Genomic DNA, 13,423 nt, shown 5'->3' with positions numbered 1-13,423 from the left:
TTGTCATTCAGTGTGTGGACAGTATTTTTTGTGGATTTTTGATTTTAAAAAAGTTTTGTCTCTACGCACCTGAAGTTTAGTTCAGTATTCAAGTTCTGTATGAGTGCAAAAAATCTTTCTACTCTATATGTCTTTTTTGTTCATTGTTACACACAACTCATATATTCAGCACCTCATATTTCTCCTTCACAATGACTCGTTACGGGGCCAAGTAATATATTAGAAATAAGCATAACCCAATAATGTACTTAAATTAATTGAAAGTCAGTAACTGTAATCCAATTACAAGAATTTAAAAATGTAATGCATTACACTATGCATTTTTTTACTAAAAAAGTAATTCGATTACAGTAACTAATTACTTTGTAATTTGATTACACCCAACACTGTTGTCCCGCTGCTAAAAGAATAATTATTACAAAAAACATTTAAAGCTCAAAAAATCATATGAGCATTTTAACAAAATTATCAGCTTCACATAATTTTGCTTCATCTGCTTAAACACCCTCCAGAATGCCTTGCCCCATAAACACGTCGATTTCTGTTTGTTTTTACAAATTGAGGAACGAATCAGAATGAATTTCTGTAATTGACAGCATGTTACAGATGCTGTTGATAGAGTTTAACTTGTAGTGAACCCCGAACATTCCTTTAATTACAGCCCTGAACGAGTCCAGAACAGCACAGAACTACACAGAATCGCAAACGAAACCTGAATGTAATGCACAAAGACCCAAATGTGCATTGATATATGTGCCTGCCATGCAGTGAGAACAGTGGTATAGAGGTGGACAAGAACATGCTCTTTGCTCTTCTCATGAGCTCTTCTCATACATGTATGTGTGTGTCCTTTCCTCTTCCCCATGCCAGACTAGTGTCACCATTGTGGCAAAACAACTTCTGCCACCTAACATCACCGTGTGCTCTGACACTTGTTGGTGGGTGTGAAGGGCACAGTGTGAAACATCAGATCATTAGAGTCCGTGAGAATGTGTGTGTAAAAGAGTGAGTGAATGAGAGAGAAAGGGGATTTTTCAGAGTGCTGGGTGGTATGTTCCTGCTTGTGAGCGGGAATGAGTGTGGAGTTTATGAGAGCTTAAATATCTTTATACAGAGTGCTTAGAGTGATGAATGTGTGTGTGTGTTTGTGTGTGTGTGTGTGTGTGTGTGTGTGTGTGTGTGTATGTGTGTGGACCGTGCGAGAGCATATGATTTATTGTGGTGCAGCCTAGGGTGTGTTTACAATAGTCTGCCATGCCTCTCTCTGTCAAAGTCATGCATGTGTGTGTGAGACAGCGTTTGAGATAGTGTGTGTGCGTTCACCGCAGCATACCGACATCTCTCCAATTAAGCAGCTAATCAATCCCAGACACACCCGCACTCAGAAATGAAACGAGGCTGCGCTTGTTAGGAAAGAATGTCGGAGAAAGAGAGAAACAGAGAGAGAGAGAGAGAGAGAGGGAGAGAGAGAGAGAGGAGGGAGGGACATTGAAGTAGAGACTGGCCAGGAATGTGACAAAGTGTGTTCAACTGCACCCCCTTTTCCCGCCTTACTCTCTGTGAAGTATTACTGTGGAGGTAGTGTGTTTATGTTAGAAAAAATAAAGAAGTCTGCATGTGAAATGACTAGGAATTATATGTCCCTGTGTTATGGCTTGTGGAAGTGTGTGTAGGAGTGTGTGTGTTACACCGTTTCCTAATCAGGTGCGATGTGACAAGTTTCCAGTGACAAGTAATTTGTCTATCCACTTTGAAAGCAAAAAATGCTGCACAATGCAACACAATCACAAGCAATCAGAACATATTTGATTTCTTTGTTTAAAGGAATAGTTCACACAAATGTGTAAATTCTGTAATTTACTCACACTTATTCGTTTTTTTTGGGGGGGGGGTTGACACAAAAGTCTAAACATTTGGAGAATTGTAATGCAGCTCTTGCCATGAAGAAAAATAATAGTGACCAGGGGCACCAGTATATAATTACTTAAAGGGATAGTTCACCCAAAAATGAAAATTCTCTCATTATTTACTCACCCTCATGCCATCCCAGATGTGTATGACTTTCTTTCTTCTGCAGAACACTAATGAAGATTTTTAGAAGAATATCTCAGCTCTGCAGGTCCATAAATGCAAGTAAATGGTGACCAAAATTTTGAAGCTCCAAAAAGCACATAATGGCAGCATAAAAGTAATCCATACAACTCCAGTGTTTTAATCCATGTCTTCAGAAGTGATGTGATAGTTGTGGGAGAGAAACATCAATGTTTAAATCCTTTTGTACGATTAATTCTCCTTCCTGCCAAGTTGCTGGCGATATGCACAAAGAAACTGAATCGCCAAAAACAGAAGAATGCGAAAGAGGAGACTGAAAGTAATGACTTAAATATTGATCTGTTTCTCACCAACACTTATCATATTGCTTCTGAAGACATGGATTAAACCACTGGAGTTGTATGGATTACTTTTATGCTGCCTTTATGTGCTTTTTGGAGCTTCAAAGTTCTGGCCACCTTTCACGTGCATTGTATGGACCTACATTGCTGAGATATTCTTCTAAAAATCTTCATTTGTGTTCTGCAGAAGAAAGAAATTCATATACATCTGGGATGGCATGAGTAAATTATGAGAGAATTTTCATTTTTGTGTGAAACCTTCCTTTAAACACACAAAGCTATCATATGGCTTTAGAGGACTTGAAATATAGCACACAGGTTGTATGGACTACTTTTCTGATAATTTTATGTTTCTTTTTTGGTGTTTTCTGTCCTTTTTGGAGCTTGACAGCCATGGTCACTATTAAAAGTCATTGTATGGCGAGAGCTGTTTCTTAAGGTTTCTTCATTCTTCAAATTAGGATTGTCCAAATTTCTCAATTTTCACACCACGGAAAAACAAAAACAAAAAACATATGGGTTTGGAGCAACATAAGGAATGTCAATGAGGACAGAATTTTTATTTTTGGGTGAATGTTTTCTTTAATATACAGTAATATACAAGTGTGGGCTTCGGGACAATTGAGTTTTCCCAAGCCACAGATATAGAAACCAAGCAATTGGCTAGTCAGGACAATATGAGAGAGAGAGAGACAATAAACTTTAGACTATAAACTCAAATAACTCTAGAATATTTGAGTAACTCTATAATAATAGAATAATAACTAGGTTTTCATATTTTCTGAAGGAAATGGTCTTTGAAGTAACGCGAGTGGTGCTTGCCTGTGCAAAACCATGCAAAGCCACCATGATGCTCGTGTGTTGCAATGCATTTTTATAGGCTGTTCTGGGTGATTGCTGAGACATTGCTAGGTGGTTTAGGGTGTTCAGCATAGCTTTTAGGTGGTTGCTTACTGGCCAAAAAAAAGCTAATGCTCAAGTCTTTGACAGAATCCCTATATACAGTGGATATAAAAAGTCTACACACCCCTGTTAAAACAGCAGGTTGTTGTGATGTAAAAAATTAAACAAAGATAAATCATATCAGAATTTTTGCACCTTTAATGTAAAAATTGCAACCTATGCAATGCCACTGAAAACCAAAGTGACACATTTCAGAGAAAAAAAAATAAAAAACTTAGAATAACCTAACTGCATAAGTATGCACATCCCTGAACTAATACTTAGTCGAAGTACCCTATGATTTTATTACAGCACTCAGTCTGTTTGGATAAGAGTCTATTAGCTTGGCACATCTTGACTTGGGAATAGTTTCCCACTCTTCTTTGCAAAAACGTTCCAGATCTGTCAAACTGTGAGGGCATCTCCAGTGTACGGCCCTCTTCAGGTCCCCCCACAGATTTTCTATAGGATTCAGGTCTGGGCTCTGGCTGGGCCATTCCAAAACATTAATCTTTTTTTGCTGAAGCTATTCTTTTGTTGATTTGGATGTGTGCTTTGGATCATTGTCATGCTGAAAGGTGAAAGATCTCTTCATATTCAGCTTTCTAGCAGATGCCAGAAGATTCTGTGCCAAAACTGACTGGTACTTGGAGCTATTCATGATTCCCTCCACCTTCACTAAAGCCCCAGTTCCAGCTGAAGAAAAGCAGCCCCAAAGCATGATGCTGCCACCACCATGCTTCACCGTGGGTATGGTGTTCTTTTGGTGATGTGCTGTTGTTTTTGCGCCAAACATACCTTTTACAATTTTGGGCAAAAAGTTCAATCTTAGTCTCATCAGACCATAACACATTTTTCCACATGGTTTTGGGAGACTAGTTATAGGATTTTGCCGGGCTTGGCTGTTTTTTTTCATCAGAAAAGGCTTGGTCTTGCCACCCTGCCCCATAGCCCAGACAGATGAAGAATACGTGAGATTGTAGGGAGCAACCAGTACTTGGCAGAAAGAGCTGCAGCTTCTTTAATGTTGCTGTAGGCCTCTTGACAGCCTCCCTGACTAGTTTTCTCTTTGTCTTCTCATCAATTTTGGAGGGACATCCTGTTCTTGATAATGTCACTGTTGTGCCATACTTTCTCCTCTTGTTGATGACTGTCTTTACTCTATTCCATGGTATATCTAATGCCTTGGAAATGTTTTTGTAGCCCTCACCTGAGGGATACTTTTCAACAGTGAGATCCCGTTGATGCTTTGTAAGCTCTTTGTGGCCCATGACTCTTGTAGTAGCATGCAACCAAGAAGATGTCAGAAAAATACTACAGGAACAGCTGAGATTTATTTGGAGTCACTTCAGGTGAAGACAGGTGTGTACTATTTCACATGAGCTTGATGATTGGTTGATTCTGAATACAGCCACATACCCAATTATAAAAGGGTGTGCACACTTATGCAGTTAAGTTATTCTAAGGTTGTTTTTTTTGTTTTTTTTTTCTGAAATGTGTCACTTTGGTTTTCAGTGGCATTGCATAGGTTGTCATTTTTACATTAAAGGTGCAAAAAGTCTGATATGATTTTCTTTACATCACAAAAACCTGCTGTTTTAACAAGGGTGTGTAGACTTTTTATATCCACTGTATGGCTCATTTCCCTTCTTCAATGTAGGTCTATTTTAATGCTATTTATTTGCCCATTTTATGAGCAATAATAATTGTGACGTTTCCCCTATCAAGGACCAAAAAATGTGGGTTTTTATGTTTCTGCAAAGGTATTAAAAATGATATGCTTTTCATTTTGGTTCGTTTTGAGCAGAAACTGTATTTTTTCGTTCCAGCTCTGATGTTCTGCAGTTCTGTGGTTTTTTAAACCGTGGTGTACCCACAGACAGCGCATGCACAGACCATGTTCTTCTAGAGCTAATAACATCCTGAATCTACTTCAGTTAAGTGAAGACTTGGAAACAACTGAGAAATTTCCTTTTTACATTTGTATCCGGAATAAAGAGATAGTTCACCCAAAAATGTACTCATTTTTAAGTAAATCTCATCATTTACTCACCCTCATGCAATCCCAGATGTGTATAACTTTCTTTCTTCTGCAGAACACAAATTAAGATTTTTAGAAGAATATCTCAGCTCTGTAGGTCCATACAATGCAAGTGAATGTTTTCCAGACCTTTCAAACTCCAAAAATCACATAAAGGCAGCATAAAAGTAATCCATATGACTCCAGTGGTTTAATATACTGTATGTCTTCTGAAGCGATGCAATCACTTTGGGTGAGAAACAGATCAATATTTAAGTCCTTGTTTTTACTATAAATCTCCACTTTCAATTTCACTTTAACATTCTGACAGTAAAAGAGAAAGTGGAGATTTATGGTAAAACAGGACTTAAATATCAATCTGTTTCTCACCCTTACCTATCATATTACTTCAGAAGACATATATTAAACCATTGGAGTTGTATGGATTACATTTATGCTGCCTTTATATGCTTTTTGGAGCTTCAAAGTTCTGGACAAAATTCAATTGCATTTTATGGACCTATAGAGCTGAAATATTCTTCTAAAAATCTTCGTTTGTGTTCAACAGAAGAAAGAAAATCATACACATCTGGGATGGTGCATTTACAGTATATGTAGTAATTATATATAGCTGTTAAAAAGGTCTTGTCATGGAAGGCTACATAAAAAAAAAATAAAATAAAAATAAAAAAATATTTGGGAATAGGAATGTGATGCAGTGGTTTCCTTCAAGTTCAAAGCACATTCTTTTCATGTTCTTCTAAAAAAAGGGAAAGTGGTGTAATTGCAAGCATTTACTGTGATAAAACCTTTGGTCTTTGGTATCATTAAAAAAATATTTGGAACAAAATAATAATGTTATTAGCTGGTTACAGGCATTTAAAAGCAGGGACTAAAAACTAAATGTTTTTCATTTCGGTTCGTTCTGAGCAAAAACTGTATTTTTTCGTTCCAGTTCAAAAGTTCTCCTTTCCACAAGAATACCGGTTAAAACAAAATAAAAGAATGGTTAATAACGTTCTTTTTTAAATGATAGTACTCTGTGCGAAGGGGTGGGTGAAATACCAATTGCAGCATTGCCAGATCTCTCAAGAGAACACACAGAAGCATCTTCTGCATGTGCCATGTACTTTGTCTGTGATTGTGTTTTTGCTTCAATGTGTTTGATATTTACATAATTTTAGCGATAGGAAAAACATGTTCTCTGAACAAGTGAGTGTGTGGTTGTGTGACTGACCTCTGCTCCATGTTAAAGATGGCAAAGACATGTTTGCTGGACATGAAGCTCTTTTCTATGTCTCGCACCTTCAGGTTGTCCAGAGGAAGCATGTATTTCTTCTCCTTTTCCTGAGGGGTGACATTTCATGAAGAAATTAAAGGTCATGACAATTATTAAAAGTCTTTTCAAATAACAAACTTGGCAGAAAATAGATAAGTCTGTTTTTACATTATGTTTTCTCTTGTACTGCCTTCAGCTTCAACTGAGTTCCATTTACAGTAAATTGTGATGCAGAAATGGAAATAAACTAAGTGGATGAAAAGAGCCACAAATAAAAAAAATATTAAAAGGACACTTCCAGCATTTTAATTCGTATAATTGTTAACATCACAAAATATTATTGCATTACAAATTATATTACTAGCATAATGACTTGAGTGAAAAGTTGAATTGAAAAATCAACATGAAATTCAGGAGGTCTTAGTATTTGATATGTCCCCCTCTTGCTTTAATGACAGCATGCACTCAAGGTGAAGCTGAAATTTGTGCAAAACCTGATGATCCATGTTATCCAGCATAATTTGGAAGCAAGGAAATCTGATTTTTTGTATAAAGGAGTTAACATGATCAGTGTCACAAATGTGCTTAGTAACCTATAGATAATGCAGAATTTTTATGTCATAATGTATTTTTTCAGTTCAGTTTATTTACATGTTTAAATTAAGATTTTGTATCCCATATTTTTAATGTGGTTTCAAACTTTTGGACCCCACTGTATATTTTTAAATCATTGTTTTCGTCAAAATCTAAATTCTTACAAATGCTATAAAAATCCAGGAGTTTTTTGAATAGACAAATGGGTCTGGTCTTAAAACTTACCTAGATAGCATTTTTGGGCATCATTTTTGAGAGTATAAACATTTTAACTTGTCTAGGTAGGCAGCTTACTAAGGTTTTAGTTAAAAAAAAAAAAAAAAAAAAAGATTTGTTGTTTTTTCAAAAAATGGTGTGAACTGGGGAAGATAACAGGGAGGAAGAAAAACAGGAGCGTAGGAAAAAGAGAGCAGTGGATAAGAGATGGAAAGTATTAAATCTACTGTAGATCCATGTGATCATCATTAGGATGGCTTCAGGCATATGACAAAACTAAAAAAACATGCACACAAGAGATGCCACAAGTTTATACTCTTTGAGTAAGGTACTGGGAAAGAAGGAGGGAGAAAGAATGAAAGAGGAATTGAGATACAGGGAGTGAGAGCCCACATGTGGAAGTCATTATTCGGACCAAGGCTCTAAAACACAACATTTCTGCTGAAAAAAAAAAAAAAAGAAAAGAAAAAGAGCTCCCCCTGTCCACCTCTCTCCTCCCTCTGTCTGTGCAGGAGGGGCTGGGGTCTCAGGAAACGGCTTGGATTACATTGCAAATAATGGAATGGAGATGTGGGAGAAAAAGCGGGGAACAACGGATGAAAGTGTGAAGGAAACACTCTTTGGGTTGTGAAAGAGTAAAAATGAAAAACAGAGCCGTCTGATATGTGATTGCATTTGACGGAGTGAATGCAATGTGTAGACATTTCTTGGAAATAAAAGCAAGAATTTTCTAAAATCGGCTAGGCAATCTTACACTGTTACAACGTTCAAAAAGCAGAGAGTGCTTTCTAACTTGTCTGAGCAGCTCTTTTCTATACAATGAAAGTGGATAGTGACTTTTAATGGCAAAAAAAAAAAAAAAACCACTATAAATATATCATAAAAGTAGTTCACAAGACTGGTGTGCTATAGTCAAAGTCTTTAAGTCATTATTCACGGATAATCTTCCCGTCATTGCTCTCAAATATCATTTGCGGTCACGTTTTTAAACATGTCGCGACTGGTCACGTGACAAGCAAGAACCAATAGCTTTTGGCATTCAAAGATTTTAAAGTGAACATAAGCACAAATAATATTTAACTTCCTGAGACCCCTCGTCCACATGCGTAGACATTACGTTTTAGCTTCGCTATAGGCTATCCATAATTTAATTTCATTTAAACTGACTGATCTCAGTTCAGGTGACTCTAGACTGTCATTAAAGGGTCAAACTTTCGACGCACCGAGTCATGTGACCAAACAGCATGGTGCAGATCTCAGCTGAGTTTGTCTTTGGGAGAAACGGCAACAAAACTACATCTGATAAGAAACCTCGTAAAGTTTTTACATTAAAACCTGTTTGAGTCAAAAGAGTACAGTCTCTAGTTTCATCCGATATGCCATTTTAAAAATGTCATCAAATTATCGCAAAACAGCACGCTGATTAAAACAATGACCACGTACGGGGACTATAGGCTTATTTTCCTTAAAATATCCTTTATTTACTGTGCATTATCACATTGAAAATCAATGCATGCATTCAAAAGCTGAAAAATGTTGCTTTCAGAGGCTGTATACGGAGTTAGGATGAAAATAAGGTGCATTTCAATCTGTTCTGAGACCAGTGCAGACAGACAGCACACTGGAGGTTAAGTCATTTACTAATTTGGGAGCAAGGGAGCATTGTATAGCTCTCTATGCAGTTTCAGGCTGCAGATGATGTCTGGATTACTCAACATGTTTGGCAGACATGGGACAATGGTAATCAGTACATGTATTCAGAATTTTTTCATACAAAATTTTATTTTAACATGGTTGGCAGTGATTGGATGATGCTGGACATTACTTTGAATCAGAATTGATTATGCTAATTTCTGAAGTAATGTCTGTAATATCTCAAAAACATGAATAACCAACACTCCTGGAAACATAATAAACAATTTGATAAAAAAAAATATATAGCTTGGTATTATTTAAAATTTCACAACTTAGTCCCACTGTCCACATATGTGGACATCAATTTTTTTGCATGTTCCTTATGGGCTACTAGTTACAAATCAAAAAGGGGAATGGAAAATGCACACAGCAGCCACGCCTGGATCTCAGGACGTTAAAAAGCAACCGAGGAGGGTAGGATTATGAGTGAATAATGCTCTGTTCCTCACAGAAAGCTATTATATGGCTTCATAAGACTTGGAATATATTGCATGAATCACATGGACTACTTTTATGATACTTTATGGTGCTATTTTGTCCTTTTTGGAGCTTGGAATTTAAAATCACTCTCCACATACGTTGTCTGGAAAAGAGCTGTTTGGACATTCTTCCACAGATCTCATTTTATGTTTCACGGAAGAAAGAAAATAATACTGGGTTTGAACAGCATGTGGGTGAGAAAATGAAGACTAACACCCTGTCTACACCAGACTCGAGCAGCGCGATGCGACAAAAGCAAATCGCTCCCATTATAACCAATGATACTGTCTACACTGAATGCGTCCGTCGTGTCGTGCTTTGTCGCACCGACATTAACAGGATACTCCACTTTTTGGCGATGCACACTCTGGCACTACTCCTACAAGACAAATAAACGGTTTAGAATTTTCGCTTTGACGCGTCCAGTGTAGACAGCCTCAAGTCATTGTGACTCGACATCACTCACGTCTGGAGTAGACAGGGAGTAAATGTTTATTTTGAGGTGATCTATTCTTTTAAACTATCACACTATCTCTCCTTCCCTATCTTGTCCTCCTTGACTCTCTGCACCCCTCCTTTTCTGCTCCCCTTGAAAACTTTCTCTCTTCTTTCATTCCAGAGGGGCCCACTTCCTGCCTGAGTTTTTAGAGGTTGAAAAAAAAAAACAGTTAGAAATGACAGGCTGGCGTTAAGAATACAACATCTGGTACCGCTTTAGCAAGAGAGAGAAAGAGAGAGAGAGAGAGATGGGGCAGGGAAGTCCAGAGGATGGCTGGGAGTACCAAGAGAGGACTGAGGGAGAAATACAGGAGTGGAGAGGAGCGAGTCTGACCAAAAGATTTGAAAGAAAGAGAGGAATTGAGAAACAACGGACCACTCCAAAGTTGATTACCCAAGGGTCCCATCAACCCTTATATGGCCAGTGGGGTCCCTCCCTCTCTTTCTCTGACTCCTCTTTTCCTCTTTTTTGCTATGCCTTCCATAAATGTCCTGCCAGATAGCCGGCTGTGGGAGCAAAAGTGCCACGTCAAGGCTGGATACTGCACGCCGACGCGGAACAAACAGCAGAGCTGCGGCTCGGGACATCAACGGGTAAAGAGGCGCCTGGAGTCGGTCAGTCTCCATCCTCTACCTTCCCTTCATCTCGACTGAGAATGAGAGAGAAGCAATGGAGACTATTTCTGCCCTGTTTATTTTGAATCTTCTACCGCCTCCTGTGAAGGTCGGGGCCACCAGGGTTGGACTGAGCGGTTGAAATAGATAAAGAGAAAGTAAAGGGTGAAAAGAGAGAGAGAGAGGGTAAGAGAGGGCTGGAACAATCTCCTGCTCCGTCATCCCAGTGTTCAGACTACCTGTTCAGGATCTTGCTGGTGTACAGTAGTCTGCACATTGGTTAGACTGTGCATGGATTTACGTCGCTAGAACCGATGCAATCTCTCAAACACAAGCAAAAAAACAAACACTATGACTATCCAGGTGAAAAGTCAGGCTCTGCTATGTTGGTTTGTTGTCTATAATGATCATTCACAGCTTTTCTCCTTTCTCTGTCTTACTTTGTCATTTTCCTCTGCCATTTTTTGTGATATTGCACGTCTTTGTGGACTGAGACGTGAATGCTATTGGTGGTAATGACCATTTAGATTTTTCAGGTTGCATTGGATTGCATGTACTGCACATCAGCCACATAACGTGTAGCTAAGACGGTTCTAGTATTCATTGTGGGTGTGTATGTGTAAATGTGTATGTACTGGGCCGAAACGTGCACATATATGGTTTATATAAATGCTCCTTGCAAACTCCAGATGTGAGGCTAGTTGTCTTAGTTTTATGTCAAAATTTTGCTTGCGTCGTAAAGAGACTTCAGATGTTCCCAGAAGGCCTAGATTTTTCAGGGTAATCATTCAGTTGCATGTATGCATGCTAACTCATACGCTGTGAGGAATGGAGGAGAGGTGAAAAGAGAGTGATTATGCAGATGGCAAACACAAGTGGAGGGGTGCACGAGTCATCTGTTTTCCCTCATGCCGCTCTGCTCAGAAAGAGAGACGGAAGACTGCAGGAATGCGTGTCTGTTTAGTGTTGAGCGCTGATTAACCAAAACCAGCAGTCCCAGCCCATGAGCGCCATCAGTATTGGGACAGATGTTCAGAAAGGAAGGGAACTAGGAGAGCGTTTGATGTCTGTTTTTATAAAAGTATGACCGAAGTTTTTGAGGGTAAAGATTTACTAAGATTTAAAGATTTAAAACATTTTAAATGCAAGAATATTCGTGCGAATGTGTGTGTGCATGTCAAACGTATGAGAATTGAAATGTGATATGCTGTAAGGGGTGAGGGGCTGTATCTCTCTCTTCCTCTTTCTCGGCAGGCTCTAAGAGGCTGGATGGTGTTTGGACAAAGTCTTACAATTTTCCACCCAGGAATGTGTACGGCCCCAGAGAGACTGCCAACCACAGAGACAGAATGAAATAAAGAGAAAGTGAAGAAGAGAAAGAGAAAGAAAGAGATGGAGAGATAGATAACAGATATGAAGGAGCAAGAGTTATAAAGTGTGTTACAAAGCCAAATATTTTTTTTTTTTAGAGAAATCACTGCAGCGATTAAGCACAGAGCAAAAACGAGGCAAAGGAAAACGTGTGAAGAGGCCGTACATTCTTATGTAGAGAAAACTTAAATATTCATTATAGTTTTCAACTCTAGAATTGAAAAAGCTGTTCAGGAAGGATTCAGAGATCGTATCGGCGCACATACAAAATATTTAATGGATTCAGCTGAACATGAGGAACCGTTTAGCCAGCCAGCTTCTATTCTATAAGTTATATACTTACATAAGTAATATTGTGAGAATAGGAAGTTATAGTATATAAGCCAACTTATACACTATATCCTGCATAACACTTCAATAAAACTACTAATTAGCTATTTAGATTTTTAGATATAAAATCTAACATTCATTTTATGGGAAGCCTTGCTAAAGACTAAATATTAGTAGTGAATGTGGGTGAGAATTCTAAGTTATATATGTGTTTGCATGACCGTATATGATAAAATCAAATCTTTTGCTTATGAGCCTGAGTACAAATGTGTGTGACTTTCAGGAGAATTTACCCATGTTTAAGAGGATTTTAAGTTCCCTGCAGGCCTTACGTTTCAATATTCATAAAAATTACTGTTTGCTTATGTAGTCCTATGCATTTTACAGTCAAGCGAGTGCAGGTGAGTGTAAGTGTGTCTATGTCTGTGCATGTTTAATTTCTAAGATTTTGTGTATATCAATATCCGTGTGTGTCTGAAAGTGTGTGTTTTTGTGTTAGTTTGACTTGGGGGGGTTCCAGCTATGTCAGGGTATCCAGTCCAAATGCCTCTATTCCCGAGAGAGAGAGATGGTGGGGGTATACTAGGAAAAGGGAGCTAGAAATATAGAAGAAAATGAGACAGAGGGAAAGAGGGAACCAATCAAACGAGCAAGGAACGATTGAGTGGAAGACATATGGAGTTTAAAAGTGTGGATCTGGGGGGCTGGGACACAAGTGGAGAAATGAAAGAGGTTTTATTACCTTGAAAAGGGTTACTTTCTAATACACAACAATCTCAATACTCCAGAGTTATTCACTGTGTTACTATCTCAACATACTGTGTTTGTTAAGAATGTGTAAATTAACTGTTTTTGCTTTCTTTTTTGTTTTTTGTATTTTTGCTTTTTTCAAAGGATCAACAATTATTCACATGTGCTAAACAAATGAATGGCACAAGCCAAGCATAAAAATATATATTAAATGCAATGATGTGACTAGAAATATGGGTA

The 13,423-nt window shown here is 38.1% G+C and overlaps 1 protein-coding gene across 4 annotated transcripts in view; it reads right to left on the bottom strand.

Moving 5' to 3' along the window:
- LOC127410379 (dynamin-3-like) overlaps positions 1 to 13,423 on the bottom strand; it is a 73,773-nt gene that overhangs the window by 25,251 nt on the left and 35,099 nt on the right. For all 4 annotated transcript variants that reach the window (XR_007892115.1, XR_007892116.1, XM_051645614.1 and 1 more), the window contains one exon: positions 6,593 to 6,702. Coding sequence is in view for 2 of the 4 variants with exons in the window: in XM_051645614.1 (XP_051501574.1) it covers positions 6,593 to 6,702 (110 nt within the window). In the remaining 2 variants the exon portion in view is untranslated. The remainder of the gene's footprint in view (positions 1 to 6,592; positions 6,703 to 13,423) is intronic.

The sequence above is a fragment of the Myxocyprinus asiaticus genome, chromosome 19 (assembly GCF_019703515.2).
Source record: "Myxocyprinus asiaticus isolate MX2 ecotype Aquarium Trade chromosome 19, UBuf_Myxa_2, whole genome shotgun sequence".
Taxonomy (NCBI): domain Eukaryota; kingdom Metazoa; phylum Chordata; class Actinopteri; order Cypriniformes; family Catostomidae; genus Myxocyprinus; species Myxocyprinus asiaticus.
This window is presented reverse-complemented; position numbering and strand designations above follow the sequence as displayed.